A 20,727-nucleotide genomic window follows, 5' to 3' on the forward strand; every position below is an offset into this window, starting at 1 on the left:
CTCCTTGGAGCTCCTCAAACAGTCCAAGCTTGCTCTCTGCCCTGCATGATTTATCCCCTCCTTCCCTTGCTCCCTGACTTCCTTCAGGTCTCCTGAGATGACGCCTCCTCAGTGAGGCCTTCCCAGTCTGACCACTCTACCTAAAGTGTCACCTCCATTTTTGATCTTCTAACCCTGCTTTATTTTTTGTTATAGCATTTATCACTACCAGAAACATCTCTGTTAATTTGTTTTCTTTATAGCACTAGCTGCAGTGTCCAATATAGTAGGTATGAGCCACATGTGGCTATAGAACACCTGAAATATGTTTAATCATAACTGAGATATGGAGCAACTATAAAACACATACACCACATTTTAAAGACATTGCAAAAAAAAGGAAAAAATGCATCTCACTAATATCTTTACATTACATGTTGAAATAATATTTTGGACGTATTGAGTTAAATAAAATACATTAAAAATTTAAATTAGGATTTCCGGCAAGATGGAGGAATACGTGGACGCACTGTACCTCCTCGCACAACCAAGATTAGAACAACAATAATTTACAACAATAATTTACAGATAGAATAATGCCCAGAACCAACAGAGGATTTATTTGAATGGAAGTCGGACAGCCAAGAAGTTGAAGTAGACGCATTCATCCAGACTGGTAGGAGAAGACGAGCCAGGCGGGCGCGGGGCAAGCGCGGTGCTGGTGCGGGTCGGTGGCGTGCAGAGGTCGGGGAAAGTTTGGCGCGAAATCGGCACACAGCCATCCAGGGTGCAAGACACAGCGGTGATCCCTGAGTACGCAAGCTGCGGCCGGCAGACCCAGAGGGGCAGCGATTGTGGACCAGGGCAGAACTCGCAGCCCGGGAGCCCAGAGAAGGCTCTGAACCCAGGAGAACAGAACTACCACCATTGTTCCCTCCTGTCCCCGCTCCTGCCCCCGCCCCCACACATAACGTCACAATCTAGCGACTGGGGTGCCCAGCCCTGGTGAACACCTAAGGCTCCGCCCCGCACCGTAACAAGAGTGACCAGACCGGGAAAAAAAAAAAGGAGAGACAGGGAAAAATATGTTTTCAACAGAGCAGATCAGTCCCCCAGGACTCATCCTTTTGAGCGACCAAGAAATAGTCAATCTATCAGATGCGCAGTTCAAAACACTGGTGATCAGAAAGCTCACGGAATTGGTTGACTTTGGGTGCAATTTAGATGAAGGGATGCAGGTTACTATAAAAGAGATGCAGGGAGATATATGGAGGAGAGCCAATAGTGAAAGGAAGGAATCTGAATCTCAAAACAATACTGTGGACCAGAAGGAAGATAGAATCAACCAAGCAGGAAAGCATGATGAAATAAGAATTCAAAAAATCGAGGAAAAGCTTAAGAGCATCCAGGACACCTTTAAACGTTCCAACATCCGAATTATAGGGGTACCAGAAGGGGAGGAGCAACAAGTGGAAAAGTTATTTGAACAAATCATAAAGGAGAACTTCCCCAATCTGGCAAAGGGAACAGTCTTCCAAGAAATCCAAGAAGCTCAGAGAGCCCCAAAGAAGTTGGACCCAAGAAGAAACACACCAAGGCACATCATAATTACATTAGCCAAGGTAAAAATGAAGGAGAGAATCCTAGAAGCAGCAAGAGATAAGGGGACAGTCACCTACAAAGGAGTTCCCATCAGACTGTCAGCTGATTTCTCCAAAGAGACCTTACAGGCAAGAAGGGGCTGGAAAGAAATATTCCAAGTCATGAAAGACAAGGGCCTACATCCCAGATTGCTCTATCCAGCAAAGCTATCATTTAGAATGGAAGGGCAGATAAAGTGCTTTTCAGATAAGGTCAAGTTAAAGGAGTTCATCATCACCAAGTCCTTATTTTATGAAATGCTAAAGGGACTTATCTAAGAAAAGAAGATAAAGAAAAGACATGTATAGTAAAAGGACAGCAAACTCACAAATATTAACAACCACACCTAAAGCAAAACCAAAAGAAACTAAGTAAACAATTAGAACAGGAACAGAACCACAGAAATGGAGGGCACGTGGAGGGTTAGCAGCAGGGGGGGTGGGAGGAGGAGAGAGGGGGAAAGGTATAGAGAATAAGTAGCATAGAAAGTAGGTTGAAAATAGATAGGGGGAGGGCAAGAATAGTACGGGAAATGTAGAAGCTAAAGAACTCATAAGTATGACACATGGACATGAACTAAAGGGGGGAATGTGGGTGGGAGGGGGGTACAGGGTAGAGGAGAGAGAAGGGGGGAAATAGGACAACTGTAATAGCATAATCAATAAAATATATTAAAAATTTTTAAATTAATTTTTCAAAATTTGGCTATTAGAAATTTTTAAATTATATATGTGACTCCCAATCTATTCTATTAGATACAAATGGTCCAGAGGTCAGTCCTATGAAGAAAGGGACTCTTTTATTCCCCCACTGTACTCCTAGTACATAGTGCCTGACACAGAGCGGGCACTCAATAGGCATTGTGAATTGAACGAAAGACCTAAGTCTACATCTGGGCAATGCACAATCAAACCTCCATCAGAGACTACTAAACAGCAACTTCCTTTCAGAGAGCCCCCTCTCCAACATATCACACGACCTTGGCCCTGCAATAACGGGTTCAAACATCTCCTATAGCATGAACCTCCTTTCGTATTATTCTCCAATAGGCACAGAACTCTACCTTATAATCTCCCAGCACCTTTCACCTGATGCTCTGCATTCCTGATATGATGTGTGGTCACAGAGTCACTGTGACAGTCTCAGCCAGAATGACAACTTCCCCCACCATGACAAACCTCACTCTCTACAGACAGCAATCCTCTTTACTCCTTCCAAGGTAGCATCAGGGATCAATGTGCCTCCACCATGGTGACCTGATGAAGATCTCTCGAGACATCCATTTATCACAATCCCCTTTATAGCTTATTCTCAGGAGCCAGGAAAACTAACCTTTAACTCCTTAAATCACTTTCAATTGGAATTTTTTTTTCCAGAGAGCTACAGAGACAGGATGACTGGATTGAGAGATGGAGGTCTCATTCATTTAGAATAAATTTAGAAGTTGTGCCCTATTACTACATCACCTTGTTATTTCTTGTAAATCGAATTGTCTACAAAATCATATTGCCCCTGGGTATGTTTTTGTATAATTCATTCAATGTAAACCTTTAAACTATGGCACTTTTTTTGGTAACACATTTTACTTTGGCATTGACCATTCTCAATAAAACTCAAAGAAACCTCCCAAGGTCTTTCTTGACCTTGAGGAAGCTCTACCCAGCTCCCTCTCCACAAAGACCCTGCCCAGGAATAAATCCTCCCTCCCAAGCTTACAGTTCTTACATCCTTAGTGGAGAAGTCAATTTCCAGTTCGTTTGGCTTCAAACACCAGCACTAACTTCTCTTCTGGCTCCCTCAGTTGGATGGCCTGGGCAGGACATTGAGCTTCGAGCTCTGTGATCTGGGTCCCTTGGCTTCTTCTTGGGAGGGCCACCTCTGCCTCTGAAGGTTGTGCATGTCACTTCCCATCTTTACTCATTCACTTCTGGTCACAGCACCTGCTCATGCTCCCTGGTTCTGGAGTCCCTTCTTGGCTGTTTCCTACCCACTTCCAGTTAAGACCCCTGCCGACTTGCCCCTTGTCACATCTGCTTAAGTGGACACCTACACAGGAAGGCATTTTAAGGCCTCACCAGAGGAGCACCTCCTGCTTTCTCTAGATGCAGTCGCTGACAGGCAGGTGCATGCACACTGAGAAACACAAAGGAAAGGCAGTAGTAAGGTTGAGTCTGCAATTTGAGGACATTGAGTCCTCAAAGCCTGGGACTCAAAGCCTATGAGTCCCAGACTTTGAGGCACCACAGAGCTCTCCCGGACCCAGAAGGAAGATGGGTGGGGGATGGGGATTGAGGAGGAGGGAAAAAAAAACCAAAGTAAAAATGTTCTTTTGCAGTCAATTGATGAGAAGTTAATACTTGGAATATGTCGGTATTAAATAAAACATATTACTAATGTGGATTTAATGTTTCTCTTTACTTCTTTTAATGTGGCTATTAGAAAATTTTAAATGGCTTACATTACATTTTTATTGGGCAGTATTGGGGGGCGATAGAAGGATACATTGCAAAGCTCTTAGCCCAATGATGAGCGCAAAATAAAATCTGATAAGATTCTCCACATACCCTTTTACAGATTGCTTCCCTGCAAAAAGCTTTCTGCTGGTTACTGAGAATTAAATTATGAATAAAATAGAACTGCCCTGTAGTGCTCAGCTGTGAGTGGGAAGACACACATTAAGTGAACACAGAAAGCACTTCAGATCATGAAAAATAAGTGCTTTTAAAGAAATAATAAACAGGAGGTGGAGCAGCAGGCGTTGGCAGTATACCTTTAATTAAGGTATCTGGGAGGGCTTCTCTGAGCTCGTAGCATTTGAGCTGAGATCTGAATGACTAACAGAGGGAGCTGGCCTTAGAAGCCCTGGGGACAGCGTTTCCAGGCAGAACAAACAGCCTTTGCAAAAGTCCTGAGGCAGGAATGAGGCTTCTATAAATGAGGAACAGAAAAGAGCTCTTGTGTTCTGAAGAAGGTTAGTAGAAAAATGAGCCTGCAGAGCTGGAGGTGCGGTGGCTGGCAGGTCACAAGGGCCTAGTAGGCTATGGTCATTGATAGTTGAAGTGTGGCAGGACACTTTTGTAACCATCTCCACCTAGTTCTTGGGGAGAATTAAGCCCTAACACTGTAAGGCATCCACTGCATGTGAAGAATTGGGTAATCTCCTATTGTATGAGAGAGAGAATGGTACTAGCTAGCATTATCCTTAGGAAAAGGGAGAAAACTGCCACTCATACCACTCTTTGCAGAGCTTAATTCACTCCCAAGACCCTGATAAAGGCCAAATGAGAGGACATTTAGCAAATGTGAAAAGATCACAATTGACTGCAATATAGAGTGTATATGGGATAGGGGCCAAGAGGCAGGAATGGAAGCATGGAGATTGGTGAGGAGCCCTCACAGTGGCCTAGGTGAGAGATGGTGGTAGCTTCCACTGGGCTGCAAGTAGCTGGATAGTGCTAAATGAGTATGTATTTTGGAAGGCTGGAAACCAAATGGAACCAATGGATAGACATGAGAGGGGAAAGGAAAGAGAAGGAGTCAAGGATAACTACTGAGATTTTTGGTTCTGAGCCACAGGGTGGATATCAGTGCTAGTGTGGTGATTGATTGAGTTCTAGTCCCACGTCATGCTGGTGACTCTGGGCAAGTAAGTGCTTCCTCACTGCTGAGCCTCAGTTTCCTCATCTATAATATGGAATTGCCATGGAGATTTGATGAGATCATGTATGAAAAGCATAGGTCTGGGGCATGATTAGCACTTAAACTTCTATTATTATCATTGGGATCATTCCTGCAATGACTAGTATACTAAAGTAGGTAAAATCATGGGCTCTGAAACCAGTCAGGCCTGAGTTGAATTCTTGTATTGCCTATGTGACCTTGGTGAGGTCAGTTGACATCTCTGAGCCTCAGGTTCCTCTTCTGTAAAGAGGGTTAGTGAGACTTCCCTGCCTCCAGACGTGGTTGTGGAGATTTAGTGAAGTCTGAATGTGAAGTGCTGGCACTCAACAAAGTACATAGTAATTGCTCAGTAAACAGGGCCTAAATGCCAGAGTAATTTTCTTCTCTGTGTGTGTTTGGGGACCAGAATTATTACTTAAAATAAATCTTATATTTTATTATTAAATAATATGTGCTTATTGGAAAAACTGTAAACAGTACAAGAATTATGTAAAGTAGAAGATGAACGTTGACCTACCTCCCCTTTTCCTAACTCCCTAAATAACCACTGTTGACACTCTGCATACATACATGTTATGTTCTTCTTAGGGAAGCAGTAAGTATAAGATAATGTCTGAGAGTTCAGACTACAGAGTCATATCCCTGCCACTTTTTTGCTATGAGATATTGGGCAAGTTATTTAACAATAACTCTAAGTTCAATTTTCCTTTTGTAAAAAGAAAAGTCATGGCAGTGCTGACATCGTGCTTTGGGAGTTGCTAAAGAGTGCAGAGGCATTAGCACCATGTCCACATGTCAAAGACCTCAGGACCTTAGATGCTATTGTTATTCTACATACTTATTTTAACATTATGGACAATACTGTTTTCTTTATGCCCTTCTGCAACTGTTTTTGTAGCTTAATAAGATGTCTTTAGCCTCTTTCCACACCAAGACTCATTTTTATCTGATGCAAGGTTGAGGAGGTGGACCCCTTGCCAACACCTCATCCTAAATTTCTGCTTCTGAGAGATTCCTGGCTGCAGGTGAGTAACAGAGGCCACAACCTCTGTTGTGCCTGGTCCTCCCAGGCTTTGGAGGAAGGCAATAACCTAATCTACCCATAAGGTGGCAGGCAGGTTCCAAGAGAGGACAGCAAGTAGCTCAAGCAAAATGTGGGAGCCCTTTACAGCCTTTAACCTCTGTGACCTGTGTGATTTGGGGTGATTTCCAAGGCAACATCTTGTTTCTCTGAAGGGGACCAGCACGCTGATTTCACTTTTCACTGAGGGGCCTCAGGCAGAATTTAGACCAAGCTCGTCTTAGGGCCCAGAATCTTGATGTCATGTTTTACATCACCTGCTGTCTAGAGTAATTTGTAACTGGCTTTATGATTATATTATAGTTTTTCTTTTCATTTTTGAGAATCTAGTGATTATGGTAAATGGTTATTTTCATCACATCTCTTTCCCCACAACACACAGACTGCTCTTCAGTTCCAGGACTCACTCCCTCTCCTTCCAGGGTCTAAGCTACCTCCCAGTACCAACCTCTTCTCTATCTTCTACTAATTTGGACAGTTCCACTCTTTTTTCTTCCTCAGACATGTAAAACTCAGACATTCTCTTTGATCAAAGGCTCTTGTATTACTATCCCATGTCTGTACCTGTTTTCCTCCTTATGAGAGAGCTGGTCTTGGATTCTTGAAGACTATTACTTTGAGAGATGACAAGCTTGAATAGTCCCATTTTCAGAGGATGTGATAGGAGGGGCAAGACAAATGACAGTGGCCTAAAGGTCAGGAACAAGGTTGGTGATTCCTTTGGTACAGGATAATTCTTGCCAGGCAAGGATCAGAACTATAACAGGGCCAATAATAATTACTTTTCTATATGGTCCATTGGCTGTTGTCACGATCACATGAGATAAGATCCTGAAACCACTTTGTAACATGTAAAGCACTTTATAACTTGTTAGGTATCATTAGTTAGCAAAATCACCCGAATCCCACCCATGCTGTAGAAGGAAGGGCCACCGGATGGAAACTCAAGAGACCTGAGTCTTCTACCAACCTATTGATAGAGAGTAGCAAGTTTTCTTGCCAGCAAATTGATTCAGTCATTTGTTGAATTGTTTTGGGTGCTGGGGAGAACAAATAGATAAATTATCCTAGAACCACATTTAAGAGAGGAAGACATAATAAACACATCAACAAACAAATAATAATAAGAAGAAGTACTTGAGACTAAGGAATCAAATATACCCATCCTTTGGCTCCTTCCTGAAATCACACCATAATGATAATAAAGAGATCATTTAGAAAGGCACTAAACCCATAAGAGCAGAGAGCAGAACAAAGAGGATTCAATGACACCAAAATTTTGAAAGTTGGAAAGCAGATGAAAGAGTGGTAACTAGTAACTGACTTGGCAGACCTCTGAAAGTCTGATTCTTAAACCCAGTATGGGAATATCCAAGATTCAACCAAGTTTCTACTGCAGGGTCCACATAAGGCTCATGAGGCAACAATTACCTCTGGAAATGAGGGCGAAGGGCAAGCTAACATAAGGAAGAATGGTTGGAAGTTTATTTGAAAAGAATCCTCAGATCTTTTCCCCAGTTTTCTGTGTGAGGCAACTGTACCTCACCCAGGAAAAGATTGGAGTTTTATTCTTTAGAGAGGATAATACAAAGGGTCTTTGAAATGTAGGATACCAGGCATATTGGAAGAAGGAGCAATATATATAAATAAGAGATTAAAAGAATGTAGACGTTGAGATTCTCTCCTGACCCCATCCACACTGGGGCCCAGCTCTCTTTTCCATTGGCTCCTAAATTTCTGGCAAGTACAACTTTCACCCTTCCTCCAGAAGACTAGAAGAATTTATTTTTCTGGGAAATATGATCAGCCCAAGAAGAAAATCACCAAAGTATTGACAGTGGAGTTTCCCCCAAACTAAACGACCCCAGCTAAATCACCCTTCAGTGAAGCCTAATACATGTGTCACAGCTCTTCATTCATTATTCAGTACCACTGGAGGGAGCCCCCAAGATGGCCCCAGCAGTGCTACCCCCTTGCAGTGACACTCTTATATCATTCACTCTTCCTTTGAGGATGAGATGCGCAAAAGCAATGGAACATCAGGCTTATAAAAAGATTGCCTTCCATCTTGTCCTCTCTTGCTTTTGTGGTCTGGTGGAAGACAGCAGCCCTATGGAGAGGCCCACCAGCCCACAGCCAGGGAGGAATGAGCGCCCCTCAGTTCAACAACCCTTAAGGAATTGATCCTGCCAATAACCACATTTTTATTGTGAATTGTTGTCCAAACAATATCAAAAACAGACGGTACTAGTACAATTGAACCAAATTCATCCATTACCCGGTTCAACATTTATTGAGATTTTCCATATGTTCATTCCTTTCCTTTTTCACTTCTGCCTTTTAAAGCAAACCCTAGACACTACATCATTTTACCTTTATATACTTTTTTATATATCTTTAAAAAAAAGATTAGCCCCCTTCCTCTTTCCAAGATGAGCAACCAAAGATATCTGGCAACAACTTGTATCATAAAGAATAGAGATCAAAAAAGGCAATGCCAAGCAGGGAGATGAACATTCTTCAAAGAGATCCAAATAGATATTACAACCATTAAAACAAGATCAACCATTTTTAAAAAGTGCTTGGAAATGAAAGGTTATAGCAAAGAAAAATAAAAATAAATAGAAGGACTGAAGTATAAGCTTGAAGAAATCTCCACAAAAGGTAGAGCAAAAGTATTGAGAGACAGAAATTGGGAAAGAAGGGAAAATTAGTGGACCAGTCAAGAATGTCCAAATATCCTGCAAATGATAGAAGTTCTAGAAAGAGAGGATGGGAGAAAATGAAGGAAAGAAAAGTAATTACAAAATATTTTAGAGAATTTGCCCAAAATGAAGTATATTATTTGCAGACTGAGAATTCATCAAAGTGCCTGGCACAAAGGATGAAATTTTAGAATCCTTGTGAGAAAAAATAAGGACTCTTCAAGCTTTCAGTGAGGAAATATAGGCCCACATACAAGGAATCAAAAATCAGATATACTGGAATCCTTCAACAAGACTGGAAGCTAGAAGGCAGTTATGACAAAACCTTAAAAATTATGAAGGAAATAGTTTCCAATCTAGAATTCCACAATGGGTCTATATGAATTAAACATGAAAGCAGAATAAAGATGTTATCTGACATGCAGTATTGAAATGCTTTCTAAAAAAGCTGGTAGAGGACATAAACCAAAGTAACAAGCCTCCCAGGGGCCAGCCATATACCTCGGTATAACTATCACTAGCAGGTCAGAAAGTTCTGGGAGAGATTTCTTTAGGAAGATGAAATCTGTATCCTTCTAATGCCTCTGAAGGTCTTGAGAGGAAATAAGACCAATTGGCAAAGAGTTTGGGAAGGAATTAGTGATATGTATGTAGAAAACTAAACAAATAAAAAAATAAGACAATTATTAATTCTGGGGGGGGGGGGAGTTGTGCAGGACAGAAAAAGTAATCATAGTTTACTACAGAGCCCCTCAGTTAGAGTCACAATAATGTAAACATTGAGTATTATTCTAACACACTTACAATTTAAGCATATTAGGAAGATACAGGGTGGGAGGGTGCATGTGTTTATGTGATGGAGAAAGCTAAATCTTCATCTCCTACCTTTCCAGGCATTCGAAACTTTGCCAAGTGGGCTACTAGACTACTGCTTCTGAGGGCTTAGAGATCTTTGGCCCAATTTCCTGGTGAATATGCAATTTGTAGATGAGAAATGTCTTCATTTCCTGTGACTAGAGAAAAATAATGAAAGGAAAAAATGGGGCCAAAGTATCTAACCACAGGAGGTAAAGAAAGCTGGGGGAAAAAGAGAGAGACAGAACTAACAGAAACCTGGAGTTAAGGGACAGGGAGGTTTAAGGGAGAGGATTTGGAGTCTTGGCTGTGTGTTTTCCTTCAGACCCTCTTCAGCCTTCTTTGACTGAGGTGATCACCACAAAACCACACTACATGTGAACTCTGGCTGTGTGGCCAGATGAGAATTTCTGAAGAAGGGGAGCAACAGCATCTTTTCTAGAAAGGGGAAGTGAATTCAGGTTCCCCTTTACTAGGTCAGGCTGAGCCAGATCCCTTCACCACAATGCCCCCACCCCCACCCCCCATTTCCTGGTAGTGACTCTACACTGCTGTCTGTGTTATTCATTAACCAGATGCTAATATTTCTGTGTACACATCTGTCATCCTGCAGGGGATTCAGAGGAGTCCTGCAATCTAACTGGCCACTGGGATTCTCTTGAATCAGGCCCCACCAGCCACATTTAGCTAGTGTTTATTGTGCCAGAGCCTTGTACTAAATGTAGCCAGGCAGAGAGGACGTTTTCTCAAGAAGGATGTTATCTGTCTGCCAGTTGAGTGTATGTGCTGGGAGGGTACCTAGTGATGTGCTTGAGTTGATTTGCAAGAGCTGATTATTAGCATCTCTTGCCAAAACCATGTTCAGTGTCTTCATATTGGTAGAAATTGGCCCTGTTGGAGTGTCTGCCATAGAAATTGGCAAGTTCAACAACTCAGGGTCTTTGCTAACCTCCAACACCCCTGCTCCCCATCCCCTCCCATTCCAAGACCTGGTTGTTAAACATTTTCTAGCTCACCACCAAGGATATCTATGTATTAAGTAGATGCATAACTTGTATTTTAATGAAATAGGAAACAGCCTCCACATTCAGGGAGCTACCAGTCCAATGAAAACCCTGCAGGTTTGTTATAGTATTATACTTTATGATTTCTTAGTCTGTCATGAACTTTATCTCCTTGACCTAACAATCATCTCCCTTCAGCAGTACACACAGATGCCAGAATGATGATCTTAAAATGGAAATCAGACCATTCTACTCTCTTACTTAAAACCATCTAATGACTTTGAAAACTCTCAGAATTAATTTAAACTCCTATCTGGGGCCTAAAATACTTTGCATGGCCTGGTTTCTGCTGACAGCTTTAACATCTTCTTCCATCTCTCATTTCCCAGTTCACAATATTCTGGAGTATTGGTTCTCAAAGTTTGAACCACCAGCAGCATCGGTACCATCTGGGATTGTTAAAAATACAAAGTCTTGGGTCCTATCCCAAACCTCCTGATTCTGAAACTGTAGGGGAGGGAAGATGGTAATTAATGCTTCAGCAAACTCTCCATGTGATTCTAATATATGCTTAAGTTCGCAAACCACTGCTCTAGCTCCACATTGGCCTTGAGATGCTAAGCATTTTTTCCTCTTTAGGGCCTTTACACCAACATTTCCTATTTCTAAAATGCTCTTCCTGTGGGCCTTTGCATGGCAATTCCTTGCCTTCATTCAGGTCTTAGACGAACATTATTGACTGAGGAAAGTCTTGAACCCCCTCAAACTCTTCATTATACGTTCTCCTATAGCTCATATCTGTTTATAAAAAATCATTGCCACATTCTGAAATTACCTCAGTTGTTTATTTGTTTACTTGTTTATTAACTATTTTTTTCCACTAAAATGAAGCACCAATGAGAGATACCTGATTCATACTCTCTGCATTCCTAGCTAGTCTGTATATATGCCAATTTATAGTATGTAATCAATACAAATTGTTAAACAAATGAATTTACTCATTCCCAGTGAAGAAATGGGACCTATATCAAGTTACTTAATGAAGATTCAATACTTGTTAGTGAGTAGCTGAAGTTTCACCCTGAAAGTCTCAGAACAAGTCCAGAGATTTACTTGTTACTTTCCTGATTAACAGAAGCAGCCATGTCCGTTAAACCCTGTGAAATCTCAAGTTGGAAGGAGTTTGGGAGTTCTGGTTCAGCCCTTGTCAGATGTGTGGATTTCCTCAATGTCTCAACATGGGTATTTTCTACCTTCCACTTTGATGTCCCTGGAGACTAGGGAGTGAGTACCTTGTGGAGGCAGTCAGCTTCATTTTAAACAGCCCTGATTCCTTAAGACATAACTCCCTGCCTCTTTTGCCCATGACACTTGTTTCTTCACTGTGGGGCTGCATAGACTGCATCTTCCATACAATGGAACTTACTTGTTCCAGTCACACATCTAGTGTTCTCTTACTTGCTTCTCACGTGTCAATGAAAAAAGCAGGCACACTGGAATCAGGAAGACCTGATGAAACTCCCTCTTGCTGATTGACCTTGGAAAGTTCCCTTTATCACCTTAGGCTTCCTTCTCTAGAATGGAGCCTGGCATTTAATATGTTGTTGTAGTTTATTATAATTAGGTTTGAAGTCTCCAAGATTATTTTGCTTAATTTTCTGATTAACCAAATTGTTATCCTTTGATTTCTTGAAGTAATGTCCTTTATAAAATGTGTTGCTCAGCACTGAATAGTCCTCAGTGGAGTGAGATGATCAACTTGTTCAAACTCAGTTTCTTTTAATACCATCCAAAATCAATTAGTTTTGGAAGGTGTAATAACATCTTGAAAATCTCAGTTTTCCCCTCTCACCACATTACTATCAAACTATCCTATATAGTTGGTTATCTGATATATTATTTTCATCATTTTAATTTCTGCTTACTATATTTCTTCAAGTGGGGGTATAGCTGAGCTTCAGTTGCTATTTTAGAAACTAAATAATATTCTATAATTTCTCAGCAATTTTATACCTGCAGTCTCATTTAAACCTCAGAATGTCCCTGGGAGGCATACATTATCCTCATCATTATGGTGTGGAAATGGAGGCATGGAGGTGTGAACCTGCTCAAGATCAGCCAGCTAGTAAGCAGAACCAATACTGAAGTCAGGGCCAGAACACCAATCTAGTGCTGTTTTGAGGAAGGAAACAGAGAAAATGAGCTCTCAGTTGAGTAGAAACATAAGGAAAGTTCTTCTGGAGAAGTAAATACTAAGTGAGGTTTTAGAAGAAGGGGAAAAAAACAAGCAGTTATAAGATAGGGATCCATGGAGTTGAGGGGGACTTATAAGTAGGAATGGCCTCTCCAAAAAAGTACTTTCTTGGACTTACTGGGTGCCAGAGCTAGGCCAGTGATTCTGACTAAGCAGTCTATCATAATCACCTGGGGAGCCACCCTGAGATTCTGCGTCAGCAGATTTGAGGGTGGCCACTTGTTATTTTATATATCTCTACATGTGATTCTGATGTATGGCCTCTGTTGCAAACCGCTATGCTAGGGGCTAGAGGGTTAGTTACCTAGAGAGAGTGGTCTACCTAGAGAGAGTTACCTAGAGAGAGAGTCTTTATTGTGGGTAGAAAACGACTCAGGCAGATGGAACTGGGAAGGGAAAGAGGATACGAAGCAGGCCATGGAATGATTTGAAATGAGTTCCTGGAAGGGAAAGTTTTGATGGTCAGAAAACTTTGCAGGTTTCTAAGCTGAAGAATAGGATGTTTTATGCCCCTGTGATCCACTGATAACTTTGAGTCAGGATCAGGACTCAGTCCACATCTTTCTAAATCCAGTCTCTACTCATCAATCTAAACAGGATTATGTCGGTCCCCTCACTTAGTCCACTCCCGTTACATTTTTACCTTAAAATGTTTCTGTGTTTCAGATGCTTCAACCTTCCCCCTTTGTTGCTGAGTCTGGTTCTTCATTCCATTTTTGCCCTCCCCATGCTTGCAGAAATGTTACAAAAAGTGGATACTCGCTTCAGAGTTTTAAAATCTTTATTTTCAGTCTGCCAGACCAAGCTGTCCATTCTTGTGCTAGTCAGTTTTGAGCTCTGACAGACGGGTGCCAAGCTGTATCCTGACCTGTGATGGGTGCCATGGAGGGAGAAGACAAGACCCAGGCCCCAGGAAGTTCCCAGTTTAATGGAGGAGAGAAGATACACACGTGAAGATGGCTGGAGCACACTTACAAAGCAGCAGGCCTGATTAATATGGTGCAAATCTAGAGCATCAGAGACCTAAGCCCTCAGCCCCTCTCCTAGTCCCCTCGGCTCAGAACTTTCCTGAGTCCTCTTTGACCTCATTTAGTATTTCTCTTCCTCCTCTTTCCCATTGGCTTCTTTCCAGCATCAACAGCTATACCAGCATCCAAGTGTTTTTACAAAGCTTATGGTGAGATTGCTTCAGGATTCTCTGCTTCAGCCTGATCACCCAAAGCTGCCGACCACCTCACAAGGACTAAAGTTGTATTAGCTACATTGCTTCTAAAATTTGGCCTGATAGTGCTTCTAAGCCTATTTCTTCCTCTTGTCGGGGAGCTGTGTTCTTTTGGGAAGGTGAGAGATTTTTACAGTGCCAGTAGTAGGTGTGGGTCTGAGGATTCCTGAACCTGGAACCCTCATGCTCTCTCTCCCTTTCCCAGCCCGCTCAACCCAGCTGTGGCCCCCAGTGCCTCCAGAGGTCCAGGAATCTCCCTAGTCTGTGGTGAAGTCAGAACTCGGTGCTCCTTCTGCTTGACTCACACCCCTGTCCCCATTTGTCATCTCTGCCATCTCTTTGCCTCTGCGTCCCAACAGAGAGGAGCCCTGACGCCGCAGGACCTGAAGCCCTTTACCAAAGGCTCGGCGCACATCTGAAGAAGAGAAATAGAAAAGCAGGGGGTCCAGGCTGGCGTTGAGGGAACTTAATACCACAGCTTCCGCTCGCCATGTGGGGCTCTGGTTGCTGATATACCCCACCACGTGGGACACATTATAAGGCCCAAAGCACACCAGGAAATTAAGGAGTGTCACAACCGCCAGCCCTACAGCTCGGCGCCGCCTCTGGGCCGCCACGTGGGGCTGGGTGAGCATGATCCACACAAAGCGCCAGTAGCAGAAGATGGTGACCATCATGGGGATCAAGAAGAGGACGAGGAAGAGCTCCAGTCTCACAGGAAGCACAAATTTCCGCTGTGTGTCGTTGAAGTTCTCATAGCAGGTAAAATTTGAGTTTTCTGTGGCATTCTGTGTTGAGTTCAAGTACTGAGTGATGATCACGATGGTACAATGACCAAAGGACATGATCCAGGCAACCAGAGCAGCAATCACTCCATACAGAGGCCGGCGGGACAGCTTGTACCGCACGGGGAAAGCCACCCCCAGGTAGCGCTCGATGCTGATGCCTGCCAGCAGCCATGTGCTGCAGTAGATGCTGCTGTAGAAGACGAAACCTGTGAGGGCACAGACTACCTCAGGCAGAGGCCATCTGAAGTCATATGCAGCTTCAGTGATCTTGAAGGGCAGCAGCAGCAGCAGGAGGAGATCCGCCAGAGTCAGGCTGAGCAGGAGGATGTGGACAGGTGCAGGGTGGGGCTGTCGGACCCGGCCCAGGAAGGCCCGCAGTGCCAGGAGGTTGGCAGGGAGACCAGTGAGGAAGATAATGGTGTAGGCCGCGAGGATCCAGGAGCTCTTCGAGTCTAGCATGACCAATCTGGAAGAGGTTGAAAAAGGGCAGGGTCAGGAGTCCCCACTCACAGCCTGCAGACCTGCCTCTGGTTCAGGATAAGGACATCCTCTCTGGCACTCTCCCCTTCCCAGGCCCAGGCTTTCTGCTGCCACCACTGCTTGTTCACACACCTGCCAGAACTGCCCAGAGCAATTATTGACTTTGCCTGGGGCGGGATATTAACTAGGAGTTATTACATTTGCTGTCATAATTCCCTGGGGGAGACCAACCCTTGGCTGCCCAAGGGAATTCCCCCTCCTGTTTCCCCAGCCTTTCTCCTACTCTCCTCTCAGATACAGGAAGTTACTGTTACCAGTTTCCAACTTTCCTTAAGCCCCTTCTTCAGCTGGAGATCTTCAGAGAGAAAAAGCAAGCCTTCCCACATGGAGAGGAGAACTCTGCTGTGAGAATCAGGCCCCCTACCTAGGCTGGCCCTCCACAGGACCCCTCCCACACCCAGGAAGAAGGTGCCCAGTTTCCAACCCGTCTCCCTACCTCGTTTCCTCTCCTTTTGCAGAATACAGATTTTCCTCCCCTGTCCAATACCAGACTCGGGGACTGTTTAAAAAGGAAGCTGGTGAAATGTGGGGGTAGGGAGAGGAAGGTGAGCCAGCACTGTGTGAGGGGCTTGTTCCCCAAATGGCATTACAGAATATTGAGAGAAGCCCACTGGCAATCACTGGCTCCCAAGCCTGGTGTTTTGACTATAAACAAGAACTCTTCTTAATGGGTAACTCAGCTTCCACTTGACTTGTAACCCTCACCACCCACACAGTCTGACCCCTCCATCCTTTTCCGGGGCTTGATGTCCCGGTCTGCACTTCCTTGTCCCCACCCCACTGGCTCCTGTTACCAGGTATAATCCTTACCCTCAATTTCTGACAGCCTTTCTCCAGCCCCCCAACAGCTTCCCCTCCAATTCTGATCCTGGCATCCCTTCCCAGAGTGCAAGCACTGAGCTAGCTGCCTTGCCTTGTCTTCGCTTTTCCGGATAGATGGCTTCTTGGAAAGTCTGAAAGCTTCTGGGAAAGAGGAACAGACCTTCAGCCACTGCTACCGCTCATTTCGCACAGGAAAATATTGTAAGGAACCTGGCTGGTAGAAAGCTTTTATACCAACACAAGTCACGTGACTATAGAGAGGAAGGTCAGTAATTGAGTGCTGTCTCCTCTCCAACCCGAAGGAAGAGGCGTCAGCATCTTTCTCCTAACCCTAGATATCCTCATTCTGACTTCCAAACCAAGTTCCTAAATTTCTTTTTAATCTTGGGCATTTTCCCCATTTTCCAAGTCAGATTCTCTTCTAGGCAATTTCTTTTGTAATTCTACTCATTCTCAGAGGATTCCTACTTCCTTTCATTCTTCATTTTTTCCCTTTCTATATGGTCTCTTGCCCTCTGCTCCCAATAAATTTCTTTTACCCTCTCAGTTGAAACAGATTGGTTCTCCTAGCCTGTCTCTTACTCTGGAAGAAATAGCATGGGATTCAGAGTCATGCACATGTGGGCTCAGTTCAAGTCCCTTCATTGTGACTTTGGAGCATGTGAATTTTCTGAACTTTAGTTTCCTTTTCAGTCAAGTGAGGATGGGAATACTGACATCCCAGAATTGCTGTGAGGAGTCAGTAAGACAGCATATGTAAAGCATGTGAGCCAGTGCTTAGCTCTTCGTGGATGCCCATAAGTAGAAGTGGTTCCACCTTTCAAGCCTGTTGGACAGCTTTGGTGAGAGTGAGCCACTTGGTAAAATATCTAGAGGCTGAGGACACAGACATGCTCTCTGACCTGGGAAAGTGTCAGAGATTCAGTGGGCCTAATGTGCCTACGTGGCTCTTTCTAGGAGAATGGTGCTTCTCTCTCCCTGTGATCTGGGCCCAACCACTGAGCCACTCTGTTCTTTTCTCACTATTTTCTCTTATATAGCTCCTCAAAGTCCTGTTGAAACACATGCCTGAGGAAACAAAGAGTCCTGGTTCTCGACCTAAGGAATGGGTCTCTTTTGCCATCTGTGCCTGCTCCCTATTCACAAAATCTCCATTCTTTCTTAAGGACATGCTTACTTCCTATTGCTTGCCCATTCACTCACTCACTCACTCATTCATTCATACATTCATTCATTTATCCATTTTGTTGCCTAGAACTCCAGGTCTAGCTGACTCTAGATCTTCTCCAGGTATTTTAATATTTAGCTTTTCTTTCTCTTCAGCTCTAAAACCAAGTTCTATCTTTTCATTTATTTCCTTCCCTCAGCACAAACATGCACATCCAAGATAGCTAGGGGAACGAAAGAAGAGACCATTCTCTGTTGATTGCTACCAAATTTATTTGTGTCATTTTGCTCTTATGATTTTCTATAAATATTCACAAGGATCTGGACTCAATAGCAAACTAAAAACTTACTAGAAAACAGATGTTGAGGAATAGGACTGCTTTTTTTTATTCCCTCCTTTTCTTCCCCCACCTCATGCATTTCTCCTATCACTGTTGTATATAAGCTGTGTTGGCGGCCCCCCATTGAATCTGCTTCTCCATTTTCATGGTAGTTAGGAAGGTAATATAATAAAGGACACTTTTGAAAAAGATTTTATTTATTTTTTAGGAAGAGGGAAAGGGAGGGAGAAAGAGAGAAAGAAAAACATCAATGTGAGAGATAAATTCAACCAGCTGCCTCTTGCAAGCCCCCAACCAGGGACCTGGCCTGCAATCCAGGCATGTACCCTGACTGGGAATCAAACCCAGAATCTTTTGGTTCACAGGCTGGTGCTTAACCCACTGAGCCACATCAGCCAGGGCATAAAGGAAACTTTTGAACTCATGGTTCATAATGCCTGCCTATGTCACAAGAAAAGAACATGTTTTTTTTTTTCTTTCACAAAAGCAGTTTCACAATCTTCAAGTTCAGTTTTCTCTCATCATCATTATAACCCAGTTTGTTATGCTAGGAAGTTGAACCCATCATTTAAATGTATAATCACTTTCTCTGCTTCCTCATTTCTCAGTCACCCTTCAGACTACTCTAACCTGGGTTATGTTCCTATTTTTCCATGGGATCTGTTCTTCATGTTAACAGTGACCTCTATGTTACTAAATTCAGTGGACATTTTCTTATTATTTTATTAGCATTCAACACAGTTTCCATACCCACCTTGAATTCTTTCCGTGAATTCTGTGAAGTTTTGCTCTTTTGGCTTCCCTGCTTTTTCTTTGGTCACATCTTAATTTCCTTTGCTAGCTCATTTTTGCCTCTACATCCTCTAAATATTGGAGTTCCTTAAGACTTGGTTCTAGCCTCTTTACTATCCTCATCTTGTGCTCTCTCCCTACTCTACTGCATCCATTTCTACAGCATCAATTGCCATCTTCATAACTCCCGATTTTGAATCTCCATCCTGGGCATCTGTGAACTTTCACATCCACATGTCCACCTACCTAGTAGATACTGTCATTTGGATGTCTCCCAAGCATCTCAAATCCCCTGTGACCAGAACTTACTCTAGACTTTCTCCACCAAACTAGCAGTGACTGCCTGTGATGGAGCCGGTCATGCCTCCTGTTGAAACCCTGGTAACAAATGATGGTGGCTTATACCAAGATTCAGCTAGATTCCCTTGTTATATGTTCTCATGGCATCTTTTCTATTGCTGAAGAGTATTTTGTTTTATGGATATTTTATATTTTATTTATCCATTCACCTGTTAATAAGTATTTTTTCCTTCTGTTGTTAGCTTATGTCAACAAAGATGCTATGTACGTTGTCGTTTAGGTGTGAATATGTGTTTTCAGTTTTGTTGGGCAAATACCTAGGATAGCTATTTATGGGATAGGTTTTATGTTAAACTTTGCTTAAATTTTAAAGAAACTGTCAGTTTCTCAAGGAGGCTGTATCATTTTTATTCCCACCAGCAGTGTATTCCTGTTGCTCCACATCATTACCAACACTTGCTGTTTGTTAGACTTAAGTTTTAAGCATTCTAATTAGTGTGTATTGGCATCTCATTGTGCTTTTAATTTGCCTTTCTCTAATGAACATTGATACTGAGCATCTTTTCAAGTATTGGCCCTTTTGCGTATCTTCTTTTGTAAAGTGTCCATTCAAGTCTTTTGCCCATTTTTAAAAAGTTGGATTATTTTCATACTATTGAGTTTTGAGAGTTCATTATTATACTTGGGGTACTAGTCATCTCTTAAATATATGTATTCTAAATATTTTCTCCTGCTCTATGACCTGCCTTTTAGTTTTCTTATCTATCTCTAGAAGGATAAAAATTTTGAATTTTGATAAAACCTAATTTATGGTTTGTGCTTTTATGTCCTAAGAAATCTTTACCTACCTATTCAATTTCAGATTTGACTGTCCCTGTTGGATTACCTCGGCACCTTTACTGAAAGTGAACTGATTTTAGTTGGATCTGTTTCTTAAATGTCTCTTCTGCTTTAGTGATTTTTGTCTTTCTTTTCACCATTTCTATATAGTCTTGGTTACTGTAGTTTTAGAATAAATCCTGAAATCTGATAGTGTAAGTTCCCCAACTTCATTCTCCTTTTTAAAAAATTGCTTTAGCTTTTCTAGGTCATTTGCATTTTCATATAAATTATTCTGTACAGAAAAGCCTGCTAGAATTTTGATCGGGGTTATTGACTCTTATGGATCAATTTGAGACCATCAACATTGGAACAGTACTGAGCCATCCAATCTATGAATGTAATATAGCTCTCTATTTACTAGGAAGTTTAATTTCTCTCAGCCATACTTCCTAGTGTTTGGCATAGAGGTTTTACATCTTTTCTTAAATAGATTCCTAAATATTTTTGGTGCTATTGCAGACTTAATTGTTTTTTAAAATTTTTGTTGCCCTCATAGCATCTTTGACTATTCCTTCACAGCACATAGCTCAGTTTATAATAATACATTTATTTCTGTGAGAATTTGCTTAATGTCCATCTCCCTTAAAAGACTATCCATGAGGGCAAGGAACATGGCTATTTTGCTCACCATTGTGTCCTCGGTGCCTGACAGAGAGACTGGCATATGTTATAC

General features: G+C 42.5%; 1 protein-coding gene across 2 annotated transcripts; it reads right to left on the bottom strand.

Annotated features, from left to right (window-relative positions):
• Positions 1–13,963: 13,963 nt before the first annotated feature.
• Positions 13,964–16,773, bottom strand: FFAR2 (free fatty acid receptor 2). 2 transcript variants are annotated; one of them, XM_028530072.2, is made up of 2 exons: positions 16,664–16,773; positions 13,964–15,676 (listed from the first exon to the last, which is right to left on the bottom strand). In XM_028530072.2, the coding sequence occupies exon 2, from the start codon at positions 15,667–15,669 to the stop codon at positions 14,680–14,682; it is 990 nt and encodes a 329-aa protein (XP_028385873.1). In that variant the 5' UTR covers positions 15,670–15,676; positions 16,664–16,773; the 3' UTR covers positions 13,964–14,679. The 2 variants fall into 2 exon arrangements, with proteins under 2 accessions (XP_028385873.1, XP_035868183.1); XM_036012290.1 differs by lacking the exon at positions 16,664–16,773 and adding an exon at positions 16,187–16,593.
• Between the last annotated feature and the right edge of the window lie 3,954 nt (positions 16,774–20,727).

This window comes from Phyllostomus discolor, chromosome 12 (genome assembly GCF_004126475.2).
Source record: "Phyllostomus discolor isolate MPI-MPIP mPhyDis1 chromosome 12, mPhyDis1.pri.v3, whole genome shotgun sequence".
Classification (NCBI taxonomy): domain Eukaryota; kingdom Metazoa; phylum Chordata; class Mammalia; order Chiroptera; family Phyllostomidae; genus Phyllostomus; species Phyllostomus discolor.